At 41.5% G+C, this 21227-nt stretch overlaps 1 protein-coding gene across 2 annotated transcripts in view; it reads left to right on the forward strand.

Annotated features, from left to right (window-relative positions):
• Window positions 1-21227, forward strand: part of PTPRT (protein tyrosine phosphatase receptor type T) — a 1022164-nt gene that overhangs the window by 639083 nt on the left and 361854 nt on the right. For both annotated transcript variants that reach the window (XM_044385622.3, XM_044385623.3), the window contains exon 9: window positions 16558-16667. In XM_044385622.3, the coding sequence (XP_044241557.1) occupies window positions 16558-16667 (110 nt within the window). The remainder of the gene's footprint in view (window positions 1-16557; window positions 16668-21227) is intronic.

The following is a 21227-nucleotide window of genomic DNA, read 5'->3' on the forward strand; positions in this document are numbered from 1 at the left end:
GTCTTTAAGCCATGCCTCAACCTCTCCCTTTCTCCTTCTTGTCACCAGAGCGGGGAGGAAAAATCACAAAGCCCTTATCAAAATAACTCGAGAGCAGCAATGCTTTGAAATTAAACTTTAATTAAGCACCATTAATAAAACATCAATTCCTACTCTGCAGAGACGTGTGGACATTATCATATTAAAAACAGCAACACCCAAGACAGCGGTCCCAGGCTCCCAGCTCGGGCCCTGCTGTGCTGAGGGAAGACTGCTGGGGAGCACGGGCCCCTCTCTCTGCTGGGATCAGGTTCCATTCCTCCTAAGGAGGGAAGAGGCACCATTTCTGTTTGTGGGGAGCTCATTCACCGCAAGGACAGGCTGAGGTGGGATCGTGGCTCTAGTGGATCCCCTCTCAGGAAACCACAGAGCAGCTTCTCGGATTGAGCTGCCTGGATTCATGCTGCTTTTGTCTCGGCTCCAAAATTGTCTTCTGGGGAATTTATAGATTTGGCAATTTCAGTGCCAAACATATATATATAATATATTATATATATATATATATAATATATATATAATATATAATATATATTTATTTATATAATATATATAAATATAAATATATATGTCATATATAAATATATATGTCATATATATATCGTATATATATCATATATATATGATATGTCTGAAATGGAGCTATCACATATAAAGATACATAAAATATTTTTAAATATTTAAAAGTAAATGGCAGAAGTCCCAACATCTGATCTCTCAACTCCGTGAGAGCATATGTTATAGCTATGATAGTATAGAACATCTAAGAAGCTTAGCATTGGTTGAAAAATAGTCAAGTAGACAATCCACATTCACATTTCCAGTCACTGTAAGCATGATTTTATGCGACAAAACCAGAAAAAGAGACTGTTTTGGCAAAACCGCCACATGGGTTGGTGATGTGTGTTTTCACTGTATCGTGTCTAGGGTTACATACTGTCAGGGAGCCCCTGACATGCTGCCTTTGGTCACTTAGATTTGAGTCCCTCTGCTGGAAACACGGTCCTTTCCCCTTTGTAGATCAGCTTCTCTGTGCAGTGGGGCTCAGAGGTCTGGTGAGTCCCCGATTCCCCCACGAACTTTTCACCCAGTGGTCTTAGCCTCCTTAATAATCCTCACCTGAATCGGTTACTACACTGGTATTTATAAAAGGATGAATTTTATTTTATTTTTAAAAAGGTTTTGTTTATTTATTTGAGGAGAGAGAGAGACAGAGGTAGTGACAGAGAGCATGAGTGGGGAGGAGAGGGAGAAGCAGGCTCCCTGCTGAGCAAGGAGCCCGATGCGGGGCTCGATCCCGGGACCCCAAGATCATGACCTGAGCCAAAGGCAGACGCTTAACCAACTGGGCCACCCAGGCACCTAAAAGGGTGAATTTTAAATCTGTCATCCCCTCTACATGTATTAATTAGTATTCTTCTTTACAGAAGGGTTTTCTCTCCCCATCCCCTTCCCCGTTGTTAGTATTCCCGTTGACTCATGGATCATTTGTTTTTGACTCCTTGTATTAAAATCCAGTGCTATTTATAATTCTCTTCGATGCTCACATTGTCTCATCTGTGGCTAGTGGCTTGGCTCCTAGGTTCTTTTGACATGTTCTCATTAGTCTTCCTTGCTTCTGCCATAACAAATTATTCTAGACCACCCTTGTAACATCTCTGCTCCAGTCCTGAAGTCAACCACTTGTCTAAGGATTTCTGGTTGCTTTCAGTGGGAAGTGGTATTTTGGCATTAAGATATACATCTTAGCTTGATCGATGGGGTGTTACCGCCTCTAGACTGTTCAAGGAGGTAGAACAGAGGGATATAATTTATCTGTTTTAAATCACAAGGTTGCACTGATTCAAATCACCTCTTAGCCTCATTCCATACATAGATCTCCTTCCTCTCACTGTGAGAACCCTGGTTCTCACCATCCACACATTTCTTCATTTGCTCCATCCTACAATGCATAATAAAAGAGTTTCAGAATTACAGTAGCAATCCCCCCAAAACAGGAAAGCTAGTATGTTAGGTTAAAGATTTTCTTTCGTTTTTCTCTCCTGAAGCAACCAAAATACCATGTTCAAAGGCTTAGTCTCTGATCTGTGAGGTTTTATTATCCATTTGATGCCCAGTTAGATTCGTTTGTTTCCATTTTAAGGTTTACCTCCCCCCTCCTTTTAATTTTATTGTTTTTAAAATCAAAACAGTTGCATGGTTCAAAAGTCAAAACTATAGGGGCGCCTCGGTGGCACAGTGGTTAAGCGTCTGCCTTCGGCTCAGGGCGTGATCCCGGCGTTCTGGGATCGAGCCCCACATCAGGCTCTTCCACTATGAGCCTGCTTCTTTCTCTCCCACTCCCCCTGCTTGTGTTCCGTCTCTCGCTGGCTGTCTCTCTCTCTGTCGAATAAATAAATAAAACCTTAAAAAAAAAAAAAAGTCAAAACTATAAAAAAAACAAAACAAAACACTCAGAGGTAGTACCACTATCTCCGTCTCTCACACTGTTCCTGTCCACACGCGGAAGGTCACCATTTTTATTCATTTCAGAGATGATTTTTCCCATAGTCGATTTTGCAAAAAACGGTAAAAATCATTTCTCTTTCTCTTATTTTTATATAAAGGATAGCACCACATGTCTCTGTTCACTTACTATACTCCGGAAACCACTGCATATGGGTGTGGATGGTTTGTATCATTCTGATAGCTGCATGAGACTCGTTATGTGCATATGCTATGCTTTATTCAGGCAGGGGGCAGTGGACACTTTGGTGGTTCCCATTACGTGCTATGACAACTAATACTGGAGCCAATAGCCTCGTGCTTATGCGGTTTGGTATTTGTGCAGTTGTATTTTCATGGTAAATTCCTACAAGTGGGATTGCTGGGGTCAAAAGAGAAACAAACACGCAGTTTTGTTAGATGTCGACAGACGCTCCTCCTCAGAAGTTGTATCATTTTACATTTTCACCAGCAATGTAGATTCCTTCATCTTAACACCAAATATGAGAAAGCAAACAATATTATTTTTCCTATTTTACAGTAAGGAGTTTGAGGCTCCCCTAGAATTTATAATAGGTATATAAAATATAATTGATTATAATTAATATGTGTGAAATATAGTAATACAATTGATATGTGATATGATTAATGACATATAATACGTATATTACTTAATATGGTAAATGGACTTGCACTGTAGGAAAGACTGACGTGTCTCAGGAATGAGTGCCTGTATTTTGTGTGCATTTCTAGAAGCCTCAGTATCTGGTTCCTCAGGTGATAGGAAGCTAGAAGGATGCTGCACGTTGCTAGAGACAGGTGCATGTATAGTAACAAGACACAACACATGAGATCTAGAAAAGAGGGAACTGAGAAGAAAAGTATAAAAGGCAGTAAATAACAAGGCAACCATCCGGAGTCATTTAGTGGAAGGGTAATAAGCTATACTTACCTTAGCAGGTCCTGAAAACATCATTTAACTAGAGCTCAGTACGTTTTTGAGGTTTACGAAGATGACCTTGAGATATGACACAAGGTGAGGAGAAATGCAGTTGTGGTTTGTGAATGCCTGTGTTGACCTAGGCCTTGTGCTGATATCCTTCATTCCTGCAGTGAGTCACCAAATCCTGCAGTGTTGGTGCTTTTTAATATGGCTTAGAGAACTCTGAGGCTCAGAGAGTTCAAGGAACCTGTCCCAGGCTGTCAAGCAACAAGTGGCAGAGCCAGTAAATCGATCCTGAAATCTCACCCATGATTTCTTTCCCCTGACCATCTATTAGATAATCCTACAACGTACCAGACCTCCCCCACCGTCTGTGCTTTATTTTTTCTATGGCATTCATCATCATCTGAAATGCTGTGTGTGCATGTGTGTGTACATAAGTCCATAGACACACACACGTTTATTGTCTGGCAAGCACATAGTAGGTGCTTATTAACTATTTGGTGAGTGAATGTCTCATATCAAAGTCCATGCCTCTTCCCCATATCCCAGGGCCTGCTTATATGCACTGTTTAAGAAGGGGAGGATAGGTGTGACGTATGCTATCTGTACTCAGATCCAACTCATACTGACTTGCTAGAGCTGCTCCTTAGCCTCTTTTCTCACCTCTTAGTTATGTGATTCCATATTCATTGCTCAAAATTGTCACGTTGGCGACTTTACACCGTGGATACCGGCAAACATGTTGGTGTTTTGTTTTTCCTGGGAAATTGGTTGTGAAACATTTACTGATGCACAACTGCAGAGTTCCATTAAAAAGATATATTCGTGGGGCGCCTGGGTGGCCCAGTCGGTTAAGCATCTGACTCCTGATTTTGGCTCAGGTCACGATCTCAGGGCTGTGAGATCCAGCCCCTGCTTAAGATTCTCTCTTTCCCCTTCCCCCTGCCGCACTCCTTGCATGCACTCTCTCTTAAAAAAAAAAAAAAAAAAAAAAAAAAAAAAAAAAAAAGATATATGTATGACATCTTAAAATGTAAAAATTTATCCAGAAAAAAAATCTTTCCTTCCACAAGACTGGGACGTCTGTCATGTCTCCATCAGACACACTTATAGATTCTGGTGACCTTTAAACCATTTTCAAATTATTTTGACTTTTCTTAAGTTAGTTCCGAGTCTGTTTATAATGAACCAACCAGCCAACAAATATGGCCCCTGGAATGGAGAGGCCAAAAAAAAAAAAAAAGAAAAAAAAAAAAGACCTAGACAAGAGAAACAAGATGGGAACCTCTGTTGACTCCGCAGAGCTCTGCTCTTTCTGCACGAGCTTCCTGCTGTCCCATGACTGCCCGCAGGGTTCACCACTACCAGCCCCACTTTCCAGATTTGAAAATGGGAAGAAGAAAGGAAAACAGGAAAGGAGAAACCTTCCCTTGATTACACTCTGTCCCCCTTTATGTTGAAATGAAAATTTCCCTTAAATTACCACCTGACTTTTAGGCACAAGAAAACATCTGGTTTAATTACAGTGAATTTACATGAACCTACTGACAAGAAGCACAGTTAAAATTAGCAATTTTAGTGCGCTTTTTTTTTTTAAGGGAATGAAATTATAAAGTAATTAACCTTTGTTGTAGAACTCTGTCAGAAGGATGGAAAGTTCTGTGCTGTTAGATACAAGAAGAAATGAAATTGTGGGGAGGGAATATGTGGACTCATTAAAGAAGTATAAAGAAAAAAAAAGACTAAAGTAACACAGAATGAGAAGATAAGAAGAAAGCGGAATCTTTCTCCAAGAAATCTTTTCATGATGAGAGAGAGAGAGAGGGGTGGGAAGGACCCAGTTGAATCAAAAGAAAGTAAGTGCTCCGTTGGAAGGACATCTTGACCTGGAGAGCAGTAGTGTGGTGTGGCCAAAAGAGCCTTGGTCCGCAGCAGAGAGAACCTGGCTTTGCCACTCACAGGTGGTGATAGTGTTTTTCAGCCATTCTGAACCCGCATCTACTAGAATATGGACAAAAGGGCCAATTCAGAAAATACTTTGGAGTACGAAGGATGTGGGCTCTATTCAGGCTCCATCCACGACATTGTTATGCAGCCTTTGTTACTCGAATACCTGGCACTGCAGTGTCCCTGTCAGTGAAATGGGGTGATAATACCACCAACCCCTTTAGAGTGTTCTACACGAAAGTCTGTATGTAAAGCCCTCAACTTACTCTCTGCCAAGAGGACACACTCAGCAGTGCGGCCAGTATCAGACATGGAACGCAGATTTTAATCAACAGAATGTAAAAAGAAACCAAAGCAAGGATCTTTGCAAAATATCTGTTAGTCATGGGCAAGGAGCCATTTTAGAATAACCTGTAATACCTCTGTAAACTCCATCTCAAATATCTCACTCTGACTCTAGAAATGAATGTGTGTGCCAGGGTTCCAATAAAATTTTATTTAAAACAAGCAGCTGGTTGCATTTGGCTGTAGCCGTAGTTTTCTGACCCTCGATCCACACTGATTCCCCTAATTATTTCCTCTAATATCTTGGCTTTACAATCCAGCAATATACTAATGGTTTCCCCCATTGGTGTCCAGGGCTGGACCTCTCCCCTGCCCTCCAGAGTCATTTATCCACCTGCCTCTTCAGTCTGGCCAGCTGGATTGCAAATCAGTCTCTGGAATTAAACATGTCCAGAGCTGACCTCCCGATCACCCCTCAGCCACCACCAAACTCTCTTCCCACAGTCTTCTCCATCTCTGTTAATCCCAACTGCCTTTTATTAGTAGCTTGAGTCAAAAACCTTGATCGCTCACTTTTATCACACCCAAGGCCCTAAATACTTTTCAACATGGATTCTCTGTGGTTGGCACCCCTTTGCTTTGGGCAAAGCAGCAGCTCTGCGTATTTCCCACATCCCATCCATCAGCACGTTCTCTTGGCTTATCTTTCAGTCAATAGCATGACCTCGACCATTGCTTACAGCCTTTACTCCTCGCTTTCTGGTCCAGGCCACTGTGATGTCCCACCTGGATTATTACGGTACTCTCTTAAATGATCATTCAGCTTCAGCTCTGGCCCCTACACTCTTTTCTCAGCACAGCAGCGAGGATGATCTTGTGAACCCATGCGGCAAATCATATCATTAGCCCTCTGCTCAGAAACTTCCAATGGTTTCTCATGTCACTGTAATGAAAAGCCCTAGTCCTTACAGTGGCTTTTGGGGCCCCACGTGGCCACAACTACTTCTGGCTGCCTCTCTGGCCTCATCTCCTTCTGCCTCTGCCTTACTACAGAGATCTAATTGTTGCTCTTCTCAGATATGCCAGCTGTGTTCCTCCCTCAGCACCTTTGTGAGGGCCATTTCTGCTGGCTGGAATGATCTTCCCCCAAATAAACAGGGTGGTTCCTTCACCTGTTTCAAGTCAATGTCACTTTTCAGGGAGATCTTCCTCGATCTTTCTGTGAACAACTAGAAGCCTCAGGCACCACACTGTCTCTCTTCTCTGCTTCACGTCTCTCATTAGCATTTATCATTGGATGTACTATGTATTTCACTATACATTTTAGTATCTGTCTTCTCTCACTGGAATGCACACGGAGGAGACCACTTTTTTTTTCTGTTTGTTTACTGCGTATTTTCAAGCACCCAGAAGAGTGCCGGGTAGAGAATAGGCACGCAGTAAATAAGTTATTGAATGAATGAATCTCGAGTCCTCAGAGACAAAATAGATTTTAAAATTATTTACCATAGAAATCAGAAGATGCTTGTAGAAAGTTATTTAATCTACTAAGTAAGTTATGGGAAGGATATGGCTTTTATGATGAGCAGTATAACACCATTCAGAAAGAGTAGAGGCAAGAACACCAAGGAAAATACGAATAATCCTGATTCTGCAGAAAAGCAAATTGGTGATCTCCAGGCTACACTAGAGCAGTTCTCAGAGAATGTGATGGGACCAGGGGGAGGAGCAAACACAGAGTAACACTACCTTTGTGCCAGGCACTTTGCTCAGCACTTCACTTGTGCTGATATATTGATGATTCAATATCTATCTACACAACACCTATGAAGTAGGGACTATTTTATCCTCATTTTGAAGGAAACTGGGGCACAAAGAGGGTAAGCAACTTGCTCCAGGTTATATGGCAAGCGATGGCAAGAACAAAACAGGACACAAACCCAGGCAGTCTGGCTCAGTCTATGGTCTTTGTCATCGTGCAGTGCTGACTTTTGGGTTTACAGGATGGAAGTGAGAGTTGCCATTCAAGGTGGTGGTCTGATTCTTAAACATCTTCCCAAAGAACACCTTTAAACCTGCCCTGGGAACTAGAAGAGGCTGCCATCCCCAGGCCAGAAGAAAGGAATGCAATGCGGTGTTGAGAAAGGGGGACCTACATGGAGAAAAGATGACTGAGCTGTAACTTCATTGAAAGAAACCACTTCCTCACCCCGGGGCCCCAAGAGGAAAGGCTTCAAAGTCCAACTGCATTAATAACCTCAAACTCTGACTGACCAGGGTTCAAGGCAAGGGTGAGCTTATGGAGCTGGTGGACAGAGTGAGGGTCTGGAGAGCAGGGGATGGCATCTTTATATGTCAGTCCACAGTGCAGAGAATGAGAGCTCTCTCTCTAAGCCTGCATATGGTAAATAAGGAAAAGAGAGGGATTTAATGAGAGGCTGGTTTTGGGAAGAGATGCTCCAGTTAAAGATAGAGGCTGTGTTTTGGGTGACTTAAGGCTGCCCTTAAAGATATCAAACAGTTCTCTCTCTGACAAGAAGCTTCCTGCCGCCTGGCTATTTTCCTTCTCAAACCTTCCCTATCCCATCCTCAATCATGTAGACCTCTTATCTGGCCAAGTAATAGATGGGTGTATCTAAATTCTATCCTTTCCCTCTGGGTTAGAAATGTTTGAAACAGGGACTCCTATAATCACTAGCAGCACACATCTCGACCTACCAAACTAAACTATCTCGTTTCACCTTTCGTAAGGCTGCATAAGGAAGGATTATTGGACAGATGAAAACATCCTTTCATTCTTATTAAAGGGGACTAATCTGATAATGCAAAGCAAATGTCCCCTGAGCATTATAGCAAGAAGCAAGATTTTAAAACGGAATAAAACACTAATCCACATTCTCACCAGAATATATAAATAAATGCTGGGATAAAATGTGTACATGGAATGGAAGTCAATAATGTAAAGAGGTTAGTTCTCCCAGACTGATCTTTATAAAAAGAGTTTAGCACTATTTACTGTATTATGATTTGTATTTAATAATAAACCCTATAGTGCTTAGGGATGTATGTTTAGGAAATAAAATTATAATGAAAAGCAAGATTCATTATTATTATGAAGTTAAGGTTACCTTTTGAGGGCATAAAATTGATTATTCATAAGTTAATGAGATGTATATTTGTTTTATACACTTGTGCTTATTTCACAAAAGGATAAAATAAGGATACTGAATACCCTTTTATACCGATAAATTTTACCACATGTGGAATATGAAAAATTATTGGGAAAATATAAACTTTAAAACTTGACTCAGCACACACACACAAAACTTATGTAATTTCACAGCAAATGGAGAAATAGAATCAGTAGTTTAATAAACTTCTCAGCAAAGAAAACACCAGTTCCGAATGGTCTTAAAGTACAGACACTCAAGGCAGTGCTGTCTCCGATCTTACATATACACTTTCACAGAGCAAAAAAAGAAGTAATATTTAACTCTTCATTTTATGACACTAGTGTAACCTTGATGTCAAAATCGGACAAGCTTATTATCAGAAAAAGAAAAATCAAATGCATATACCCCCCAAAAATATTAGCAGACAATCCATTGCTATATACAACTAGGAAAATATTAGTTTATTTTAGGAAATCAATATTGGTTCAACATTAGTAGATCCATTAATGTAATTCCCTACATTAAGAGAGGGACAAAAATGTATCATTATTATAATAGACACAGAAAAGCATCAGTTAAAGCTCAGCATGATTTAAAAAGAGAATATCCTTATATACCAAGAATAAAAAGGGTCTTCTTATCCTGATAAAAGGGAACTAAGAAATCTACAAACGCCATAGTTGAGAATGAAATAATAAAATCATTTTTTTTAACATTGGAAAGCACACAGATACTTACCATTATCTCTGCTAAATATCATATTGATGGCTCTGGTTGAACGCAGGAAAATTAAATAGAGTTAAAAGATTGGAAGAGAACGAAACTATTATCAACTGCAATGCTATGACTATTTACATAGATAACCCAAAGAAATTTGTACACAAATTATTAGAATTAAGAGAATGTGACATATTTGACAAAAGTTGGCATTTAAAAGCCAATTGCATTTCTAATCACCCAATAAGTAAGTGGTATGTTTTTAAAGATACTATTTACAATAGCAATAAAAATATAGGGTATTTAGGAATGAACCTAACATAAGATTTCAAGATGTAGAGTATATGTAAGTGTAGAAAGAATTGAAAGATTTAAAAAGACCTAAATGAGAGATAAGCATGTTTATGGGTGGGAAAACTCAATATTATCAAGACATGATATAGAAGGACATAAATCATTCCCATTTGATCTTTAGTTCATGCAATTCCAATTTAGAAACAAGACATTTTTCAAAAATGTACAAGGTCATCCTAAAATGTTTATGCCAGAGAAAAGGCAGGAATAGCTGAGATAGTCCTGAACACAAAGTACAAATCTGCAGGTCTTGCTCTACCAGATATCAAGACTCACAAATCTTTGTTACTTAGGAAGATGTGGTATTGAAAGGGAGGAAGAGTCTAATAGAAAAAGTGAAGAAAACAGAACATAGAAGTAGACCCATGTGTGTATATGGAAATGTGATGGGAGGCAAAGGTATGATGGAGATCAGTTGAGTAAATAAATATTTCTTTTTCGTTAAGTGGTGGTGGAATAGGGAGAAGAATTAGAATTGGATCCCTGCCTCACACCGTACATGGAAACACAATTACAAATGAGTTGAAGACATTTTATGAAAGTCATAACTTTAAAATTATTTGAATATAATTTAAGAAAATATTCCTATGACCTAAGAGAAAATATTTCTTAAATAAGATTCTTTTGTTAGAGTTTATTATTTTTGCTTGGGTTTATCTGACCTTGGGATAATGATTCAAATGCAAGTAGTTGATTTAGAAAGTGGTCTGGGACACACTCATACTGAAGAGTGGAAGGGAAGGGAAGGAAGCCAGTATTGGTGTGTTATCAAGAAAATTACCTTGTGAATAACTGGGTTGTAAAATCGTGCCACTCAAAGTGTGATCCAGGGAACAGCATTGACTTATGAACTCTTCCTGGTCCATGACAAGATAATTATAGAAATAGAGATTCAGTATTTTGAAAGGAGGAGTTTGCATTTTTTTTATGTTTTTAAATTTCGCCTTTACTTTTTAATTTTACTTTCCTATTTTTTGGTTTTGTATTTTATGATAATAATGGTCCACAACTGATTGAAAACAACAACCATCTCAACAACAATGATAGTCACTTTTATTGGAGATAGTTTGAAAAGTATTAATAGAATATGTCTCAGAGTTAACCCAACCAAGCAGTGGGGAGACTAGGATATTCATCCATTAACTTCCTTTCTTTCATTGCTTGAAGGATGTTTTAGGGGTGTTAACTCTCTGAGACTCTTGCTTGCCCTGTGCGGAGACCAAATTTGCTTTCACAGCCTTCAGGTAGAGTAACAGGTGTTTTGCAGTAAGCATTAGTGTATGGGCAGGGCTCCCACAGCATTTGCTACTAAGTCTGTTGGGTTTTTTCCCAGATTTATTGAGGTATACTTGATAAATAAAATTGTATATATTTAAAATGTACAACAACATGATTTAACATACATATACATTGTGAAATGATTACTACAATCAAGTTACTAAGTCTTTCTCCTTCTCTAGAAAAAATCTGATAAATTTGACTACATTAAAATTAAGAACTTATCTTTATCTGAAGGTAGCATAAAGAGAAAGAGAAAACACACAAACTGAGAGAAGATTTTTATAGCACACATAGCCAATAAAAGGATCAGTAAGAAGAATATACAAAGAACATCTACCAATCAATAAGAAAAGGACAGTAATATTCAATAAACATTAAAGATGCTTAGCCTCTTTAGTAAACGGCTAAAAGCAAATAAAACCTCAATGAAGTGTTAGTTTATGCTTACTAAATGGTCTAGAATTTTAAAATCTGACAATACTAAGTGTTTGTAAGGATTTAGAGAAGTAGGACCTTTCAGAATATTGCTGGAGGGAGTATAAATTGTTACCACCACTTTAGAAAACAATTTGACTTTACTCAGTAAAGCTGAAGACATTTATACCCTTAGTCTACCTATCCTATCCCCAGGTACACCTGAATGAAATCTTATAAATAGTCAACTGAATGTCCAACAATATTCATTGGAGCTGTGTTCTAAGATAGCTCTTCTGAGAAGGAGCTCTGTCCTCCATCTACAGTACGTCTCACCATCTACTGAATGACAAAATAAGACTGTATTCATAAAATGAATGAAATAAAACTACATGCATCAACACGGATGAATCTCAAACAATGTTGAGTGACAAATGCAAATCATATAATACAAATATTCTGTTTTCTGTACATATAAAGAAGACCAGAGGAAATGAAATGATATCTTATCTTGGGATACATGTATATATTTAGAACTCCAAATAAAAATAATGAGTCTGATTAACATAAAATTCAGGTTGGTTACATGATTGTCTTTTGTTTTTGAAAGGGGGAGAGAGAAGTCAGCAGTATGGGGCACACAGGGTGCTTCAGTGATACAGTGATGTTTTATTTCTTAGAGGGGATAGTGGGTACATGTGTGTTTCCTTCATAGTTATTTTATAAACTATAGATTTATTAGATGTACTTTTGTCTTCTAGATTTCACAAAAGAAGCTTTTTAATAGAGTCAAAAGTCATATGAACAAAAGCAGTAAAGTCCTAGGAATGCAATTTGTAAGAAATTTTAAAAACTTTTTAAGTGACGGACATTTTTAAGTGCCATCTGTCAGTAAGTGAAGATTTATATGGCATGATTGGTGGGAGGACCCATTATAAAAAGGTGTCATTTGCCCCTCAGAGAAGTGAAGAATACAACTAGAATAAAAGTTCTGACGGAACATTTTTGAAGTTTTGTAAAATTTTTCTGAAGTTCTTCTGGAAAAATACATGGGTAGTGAGAGCCCAGGAAACTTTGCAAAAGAAGAATAATAAAAGAACTTTTTCTGTCAACTATTCAAACGTATTCTATGAACACAGCAGAGAGATGAGATACTGTCAGAATAAGAGGCTGGGGCTCGCTGAAATAGAACAGGGAGCCACACAGCACATGTCAGCATATAAAATAATCGAACATGCTAGCAAAATGGCATTTTAAATCACTGGGGAAAGTTCTGACTGGTCAATTAATTGTCCTAAGAAAACTGTAAAGAACTATAGTTAGAGTTCTACTTTGTGCAACGTATAAAATACATATCAGACGGATTCATGAGTTCGGTTTAAAGGAAGGTGGGGGTAGATCACGTCGAAGAACATACAGATGACTATTCTTCTGATCTGGGGCGAGAAAGAGAATTTGCTCCCAACTGGAATTGGAGGAGGAAAACAGGTTCCCTGAGTGCCAGCAGCTTGATGCTCTCACGCACAGCCTCCCCTGGATAGACCCTTGTGAAGACTGGCATCTGCATTTCTTCATTCAGCTCACTTTGCACCTCTTAAAGCTTCTCGAAATTCCTGACCGTTGGTGGATGGTTTCACCCTGGCTTCTCAAGAAGATGGAGCCCCAAGGACACCTCAACTTTCCGCTCCAAAGCAGCAGCACATCTTCTTGTCTTCTCTCACAAGAGGAAAGGTGCTTTCTCTCTACCCACCGCCATTCCTGTCTTTTCAGGACAGGACCACTCCAGTCATTTCCTGTGTCTTTTCCACTCTTCTACCTCTTACTTCAGTTTTGGGTTTTTCCTGGTTGCCTGCAATCCTGCCATAACCTCTCCTGCCTTTGGTGGGCAGGAGGCGGGGGTGCCCTGCTGTGGTCCGTAGTCTATCCTTGCTCTTCCTGCATCCCTGCCCCTTACAGCCCAAATCGCTGACTTATGTGGGCACAGTCCCTCACCTTTGGCTCTCTCCTCCGCCCACAGCAGGAGGGCTGTGAGGCCACCTTTCCCCCTCAATTACTCTCATGTTGTTCCCAGGTAACCTTGAAGACAGTACATTCAGTTCTGTGACTATCCAGTCACATCTGTCACTATGAACCAGTCCCTTCTAGATTCTCCTTTGACTGCTTCCATGACAGCCTCCATTCCTGGTTCAGAGGTTCCTCTCTGAACATGGCTTCTCAGTTTCTGTTTCCTTCTGATTGTCAAGATTGTGGTTCCTCTTGACTTTGTTGGCTCCCCTCTAAGCAGTCACCCTATCTCGTCTCTCCAGCTGCTACTCAGTGTTGCCATGTGGGTGTTCTACACACACCTCAGACGAAGCATCACAAAACCCACCAGCTTCCTTTCCAAAACTAGCCCTCCTGTAAGGCTCCCTTTCATGAACAGTACTCTGACCCACTCCACGTGTCTAAAAGAGACAAGCTGGGGGGTCTTCCTTGACACATCGCTTCCCTGTTTCACCCTTACCCATCACCACCAAATCACGTTCGCTTAGCAGCTGTAAATCGCCTGTACCGTCTGCTTCTCTTCTGTACCACCATCTCCCCATTGATGAGTGACCATCCTTTCTTCTCAGGATGGCCTTACTTCTTCCGTTGTTGTCCTCACATAGCAACCAACCACATTCCAGTACCTCCCCTCTGCACTTTTGCCCTAGGCACTTTTACTAATCTATCGTCTTTTATCTTCCACTTAGTATCCTGATTTACCAGACTAGATTTTCTCTGCTTGTTATAATTCTCCCAATACTTTGTGCTCAAAGTCCTGATATTTATGGCAAGGATGAATAGATAAGGGAAAGCAATTAGAGATCTGACAACTTAGAAGCTTCTAGATACCTAAAAGATTCAAGAAGCAAGTGAAAAAATGACAAAAAATATTTGTAACCTATGCAAAAAAAAAAAAAAAAGCTTATGTCTTTAAAAGCAGATTATAATTACAAACCCATAAGACAACGATGGACAAAAATGAAGAGCCATAGAAGAAAATGAGAACAGGGTATAAAGAGCATGTTCATAAAAGAATCAATGCAAATGGCCAATTAAACTGAAAAAAAAAACTGCATCTCCAGTTTTCTAAAAAGGATACACACACGTACACTTAATTTTTTAAATAGTCAGTGTTGGCAAGGATCGGGAATAGTCATGTTCTTCTTCTGGGGAACCCAGAATGCTACAAACTCTGTGGAAGGCAATCTGACAGTGCGTGTCAAAAGCCTTAAAAATAAAATTGTTCATCTACTTTGACCCAATAAATTAATTTCCAAGAATTTATCTTAGGGATATCAGCAGAGTTTCATGAAAATACTTATAAGAATTCTCATTGCAGTGTTACTTATAATCATAAAAAATTCAAACCAATTTTAATGCCCAGTAATAATGGTGACTATAATGGGGCATTAAAATGCATGGCCCCAAAGAACATTTAAAGATTTTTTGAAAATCTGCGTTTCATTCAGTGATAAAAGAAGGTCACAATACAATATGTGCCGTAGGAGTTTAATTTTTAAAAATATGTATATGCATAGGCATAAAAATACTGGGAAAATATCTCTAGTTATGGGGATTATGAGTGATTTTGTTCTTTTCTTTTTTTACCCTTTCTGTGTATTCTTAATATTCAACATATTCTGTGTATCACGTCCATAATGAGAAAAACTAAATATATTTTAATTTAACAATAGGGAACTGATTGCAACATATGGCCAAGGCTATATTGAGAGAGGCATAGCGTGATGATTAAGAGTATATGCTTTGAAGCTCACAGACAGGTGTTCAGTTCCCTCTTTACAACTTAAGAGCCGGATGACCTTGAGCAAGTTATTTAATTCTCTTAGCCTCAGTTCCCTTATCAGCACAAAGGAGATAATACATACTGGGCAGAGCTGTTTTGTGGCTTAAATGAAATAATGTATGTAAAATTCTGATCAAAGAGTAAGTGCTTAGTGAAAGTACCTGCTTTTATAATGCCAAAATATAAATAGATCCGGTAATGATTTGCATGAATTCATGATTCCCTAGGGGGTTGTAACTGGAAGTTTGGAGAACCATTTATTTTATGGTTCAGCATCTTCCAGACTGTCATAATGATGCTGGAATCCAGCAGGAGGATGTTGGCAGGAAAACTGACCTGGGTACAGAAGCAGACTAGGAAAGGTTTTACTCATTAGGGCAAAATGCTGGCATGGGTCATTTATTCACCTACTCGACCAACCAGCAAATGGTTATTAAGCATCTACCATGTGCCAGGCATTGGAGACTTCAGCAGCGAGACAAACTAGCTGCCTTGTTGGAATGAGACAGACTTCTTGTAAGTGGATTGAGGTTTCAAGACACGTAGATCCTGTTGGATTCAGGATTTAGGAAACTGAGGAATAGTTGGAGCCCCCCCCCCCCCCACAACCATAGTTGGAGACAACTTGGCAGGGTCAGGAAAGTGACAGTGGGGCTCACTTTGCATTCCACACTTACAAATTCTAAGGCAGGAGTGTGATTCTAGAATCCCACCCGCTGGGAGTGCTGGGGTCTAATGATGTCCTCCGTATGTTGGCCAGTTTAGTTCAAGGTCAGACTTGCTCAGTCTGCAAGATAAAAGGCCATTGGCTCTCCAGAAGAGGTGTTAGTAAACTGTGGCCCATGGTCAACACCAGCCTAATGCCTTTTTTTTAAAATAAAGTTTTATTGGAGTGCAGCCACACCCATTTGTTTTTGTGCTACAAGCACAAAGTTGAGCAATTGCAACAGGTGCCGTATGGCCCACAGAGCCTGAAGTATTCATTATCTGAGTCTTTATAGGAAAGCTTGGCCAACTGCTGTTCTAGGTCGACGGGGCTGGGGAAATGGGATGGAAGGTGACATCAGGTTCCTAACTTTTCCCTTCTGTAGTTCCAGGAGCTGTTCCCCTAGAATCCATCCAAGGAGGGCCCTTTGAGGAGAAGATCTACATCCAGTGGAAACCTCCTAATGAGACTAATGGGGTCATCACACTCTACGAGGTAAGAAGACCCTTTTGCTTTATCACTTGGCTTGGCTTTATCCAGTTTACTTCGGTGTGAAGTTGATGAATTCCTCCTGTGTGCAGAGCTCCATTGAGGGCATGAAGGTGAGTGAGAAACACAACTTACCCAGAGGTTTCTGACAGTGTAGTGGGAAGAAAACACAAGGGCATACAGCTGAGCTGCTTGAGAGCCCTGGGGACAAAGAAAACTGGACATGCCACACGTTGAAGTGGTTACTGATCTCTTGAAAGGAGTCGGCACTCAGGGAGTAGCCAAGAAGACCCGGCCTGGCAAATAGTAGTGACAGTTCAGTTTGTCCGGAAAACCCCAGGGCTCACGTGATGCTCATCCTGCACCTGTCGGTTTCCGGGCTTCCGGGAGAATCCCAGTGTCATTCTCTACACTGGGGCTGCATGATTCTTGAGCCTTAATATCGCTTTGCGGCCCCCACATATTTTATTGCTGCTCGGGTCATGGTGTCGGAAAGCCCCCTTCCAGCATTAGCAGGGCCTTGTTGTATCAGAGGTGGAGCAGAACCTCCTCCAGCAGGAAGGCCTCCATCAAGCCAACACAACCTGGCTTCCTGAAAACTTAGAACAAAGCCTGTAGAAGTCCATTGCGAAACAAACTCAAACAATAGAGTTTCAAGAAGGTGGATCGAGCTGAATTCTAGTACGGAGACGCGGTCGAGGTTGACTCTTGCCCCACCCCGCATATTCTGAGACCCTGGGAGACTGTGGCACGCGCTGCAGTGGAGAGCTCAGCAGTGCAGAGGGAAGAGTGTGGAAGCCAGAGCTGCAGGGATGGAGCCCAGCATCCTGGCCACACCGCCATGGTCTCACATGACCTCGGGCAGTTCTTCTCTTTCCAGGCTCGCTTCTTCCCCTGCAAAATGGGAGTGGTGAAGGTTGCTTCTGGGTTCCTCTAGAGGGCCTGAGGTGGGAAAGGTTCTAAGCATCCCCAGGCTGAAATGCTCTGCAGACAGTGAGGGCCTGTGCAGAAAGGTACTGAGAGGAGCTGAGGTGTACTGAGAGCGAGCAGGGGAAGAATATCCCCACGTAAAGGAGGAATGTTAAAGAGTATTGGTGAGGGAGAAATATTTAGGTAAGTTTGATGGGCACAAGAGCTCTCAGAGAGACCTAGAAGGACCTCAGAGCTCTCCGAGAAGGGAGAACACCGTCCGTCACGTACAAGAGCTAAAGGAAACCCCTTCAGAAAATGCCTTAGGTCACCACAGTTCGTGTTTCTCTAAAGAAGAGCTGTCTGAGGCTCCATCTTGGGCCACGTGGTTGGGAGAAGCTTCCTTCCTGGGGAACCCACTAGAGGAGGGGAGGGACCATACCGACCTTGCCCGCAGCACGGGGTCAGTAGTACCTCACTGGGGGAGAGAGGGACTGGATCCGCGACTTAAACAAGCCCCGTCATTTCAAATGTAGCTGTCGAGCAGATGCTGAATCGCGCACGCACGCGCACACACACACACGCACACACGCACATACACACACACGAAACAGACACCTATGGTGTGTGGCAACCTGCCCTTTGTAAAGCAGAGGGAAGCGACCCAGAACTTAGGGAGTTAAGTTGCTTGGTCCTATTACGTAAATGGCTCTCTATGCCAGATGTTCAAGAGTTTTGGAATTCACAGGCCAGTAACATTTCAAAAGGTTTGGAGGACCAACATGCAGTTCTTTACCATTTTTTATTAACATCATTTCATAAAAGACATCATTTCAAAAATACAGAAAGGACATAATTTAAGAATAAAAGGCAGTCCTTCAAATTGAATAAATTTAGCTCTATGAATAACTCATGAGTCTCCTTATTTTCTCTCTTTTCGCCTTGAATTGAGGACAACTTTGTCCTGAAAAGGCCCTAGTCCTTGTGCCTAGCTGCACTTGGAAGCCACTGGGCTGGGTCATGTGCCAGGTGGAGTCCTATTCCTGCACAGACCAACTTCTTCCTTGGGAGCAGTATGCTTCTTCCTCTAACGGGATGTGCGCCGGGCTGGGCTGGGAAACCCACTCATGCGGTTCTAGGAGTAGAAGAGAGGACTAGATGGAGAGAGCAGAGGAGCCATCCCAGGCGTGAGTGGCACGCCCTGTTTGAGCAGCAGCTCCTGGAAGTCGAGGCCTCATTGTATGGCACACTCTCTGGAGCTCTGGGCACCCAGATGGGCACAGATTGGGACGGTGCGCCCTTCTTCTCACTTGTACGTGAGCCCCAAACCTTGCATGTTTTCAAAGGCCAGCCACAGGGGGTGCTGGCATTTCTCTGATGGGCTGTCCTGGGCAGAGCTCTGGCAAGACACCTTCAGATAGCTTTTTAGCTGTTATTTGGGCTGTGATTACAGAGAGCCAGAGATGGAGGGCTGTAGCTGCGTGACTTGTTTGTGAGCTCTGGGGGTCACCTTTCCAGAGTACGCTAAGCTTCTTGGATGTTGCTGTGAAGGGAGCCAAGGAGGTGGTGGGTTGAGGTCATTGTATTTTGAGCATAAACATGGCTGTGACCATGGGCGTCACAAGCTAGTGGGGCCTCAGAAGGTACGAATGCTGGCCGATGAAGTCCAGCAGCCTCGTCCTGAACCCTAGCTCTGCCACTTGCGTGCTGTGCAACCGTGGGTACGTCATTTATATCATATTGATTTATAAACGTCTATTTATGTTTAATGCTGTGTTTGGCATTTAGAAACAGCATCAATAGACGTTAGCTCTCACGGTACATAAAGATAAGGAAATTGAAACTCAGGTCAAGTGTGGAGACCAAGGTCATAGAGCTGAGGCGGCAAATTCGTGGGTCCTGAATTCAAGTGTGGACGCCTTGCCCCTTACTCGGTGTGGTCCGTGGACCCGCAGCATTGGCATTACCTGGAAACTGGTTGGAAACACAGCATCTCAGGCCCCACCAGACCTCCTAAATCAGAGTCTCCATGTTAGCAGGATTCCTGGGTGGTTCACATGGGCATGAAACTCGGAGAAGCACTGCTCTAGACCACACCACTGTTGAGAAAATTTCAGCAATTGATAAGAGACTGTGTCCTCCTGAGCAGAGAGATGGGGAGTCCCTTCCACGCTGGGCTCAACCCGTTCCTGCCTCAGAGAGTAAGCAGGAGACCTTGCTTTTAAAGACATTTATAACAGAGTATGTGTTTATGAGGCAATTTCCAAATTTAATTAGATGAAACCAATTTGATTTTTAAAATTAGGTTCTGGTTGTAATTTCTAGAGAAGAACCCATAAATTACAAATCACCCTCTTCTGGTCTCAAATAGTATATTTTGTGACAAAGAAAAATAGGATAACACAAATGGAAGAGAAATCTAGGATTCTCTGTACCATCCTATATATAATCTTGGATTTGGCAAAGTCAAAAGCCAAGAAAAGGGGCAGAGGATGTAGTAAAGGACGGTTATGACTATGTAAATACTGTACATATTATTCAGTGCAGTAGGTTCAAGTAAATTTTAAAAATTAGGTTTCCTTCCCTGTGAGTCTAAGTCACAGCCTCTGGGTTCAGCCTTGGACAGTTCTGCCAAATCTGAGTGGCTTTGATTATGGCTCATTCTGTCTCTGGGCTTATGTCCCCTCTTTGTAATACGAAGGTGTCAGATTATTCCAGGCTTCAACTGGGTAAGGATCAAGAGACAAATAAATCCATGTCAAACCCATAAAATCAAAGGTTTATACCTCATTTTGGAGTTGCTCTGCTATTGAAACCTTGCCTGTGGCCAGAGTCTTTGAACACAAAGCAGCAATGACACTTGAAGAAAAACAGCTAATGCAAAGGCCCTGGGGTAGGAATGACTTTGGCATGTTTAACAAATAGGAAGAAGGTCAGAGTGACTAAAGCTTCATGAGCACGGAGGATGATGATGAGACCAGGTGGGAAATGTGTGGGCAAGCTCAGGTTGTGCAGGGATTCTAGTGTTTGTGCTGTATCCTGAGAGAAATAGAAAGCCCTGGGAGAATTTTAAGTAGAGGAATCAAAGAATCCTATTTATATTTTTTAAAAGATCACCTGGCTTTTGTGTGGCTAATGGGCTGTGGGTACACAGACATCTTGGAGACATCTGGAAAATGTGCCAAAGGGAAGGATATTTCCGTCACCTATGATATTGCAATGAGTGCTCAGCTATTTTTTTCAAGGATTTAATTTATTTATTTGAGACAGAGAGGTACAGGGAGAGAGAGAATGAGCAGGGGAAGAGGCAGAGGGACAGGGAGAAACAGACCCTCTGCTGAGCCAGAAGCCCGATGTGGGGCTTGATCCCGGGACGCTTGGATTATGACCTGAGCTGAAGGCAGATGCTTAACTGACTGTGCCACCCAGGCACCCCGAAGGCTCAGCTATTTATTGGAAAGTGAAAACTTTGTCACATCTGCCTCTTTTCTGCTGCTACCCTGGTCTTTGAGGCCTTTCTTTCAGTCAGGAGTTCTTACCTTGATGCGCTCCCTGGAGCCATGGACTGTGAGACCCTGGGCCTCCCTTCCCTGAGGAGTGGGAGTCTCACCCTGACCTAACGCCACTTTGGGGCTATGAAACAGTTTAGTTCTTCAG

This window comes from Ursus arctos, unplaced genomic scaffold (assembly GCF_023065955.2).
Source record: "Ursus arctos isolate Adak ecotype North America unplaced genomic scaffold, UrsArc2.0 scaffold_16, whole genome shotgun sequence".
In the NCBI taxonomy this organism is placed as follows: Eukaryota; Metazoa; Chordata; class Mammalia; order Carnivora; family Ursidae; genus Ursus; species Ursus arctos.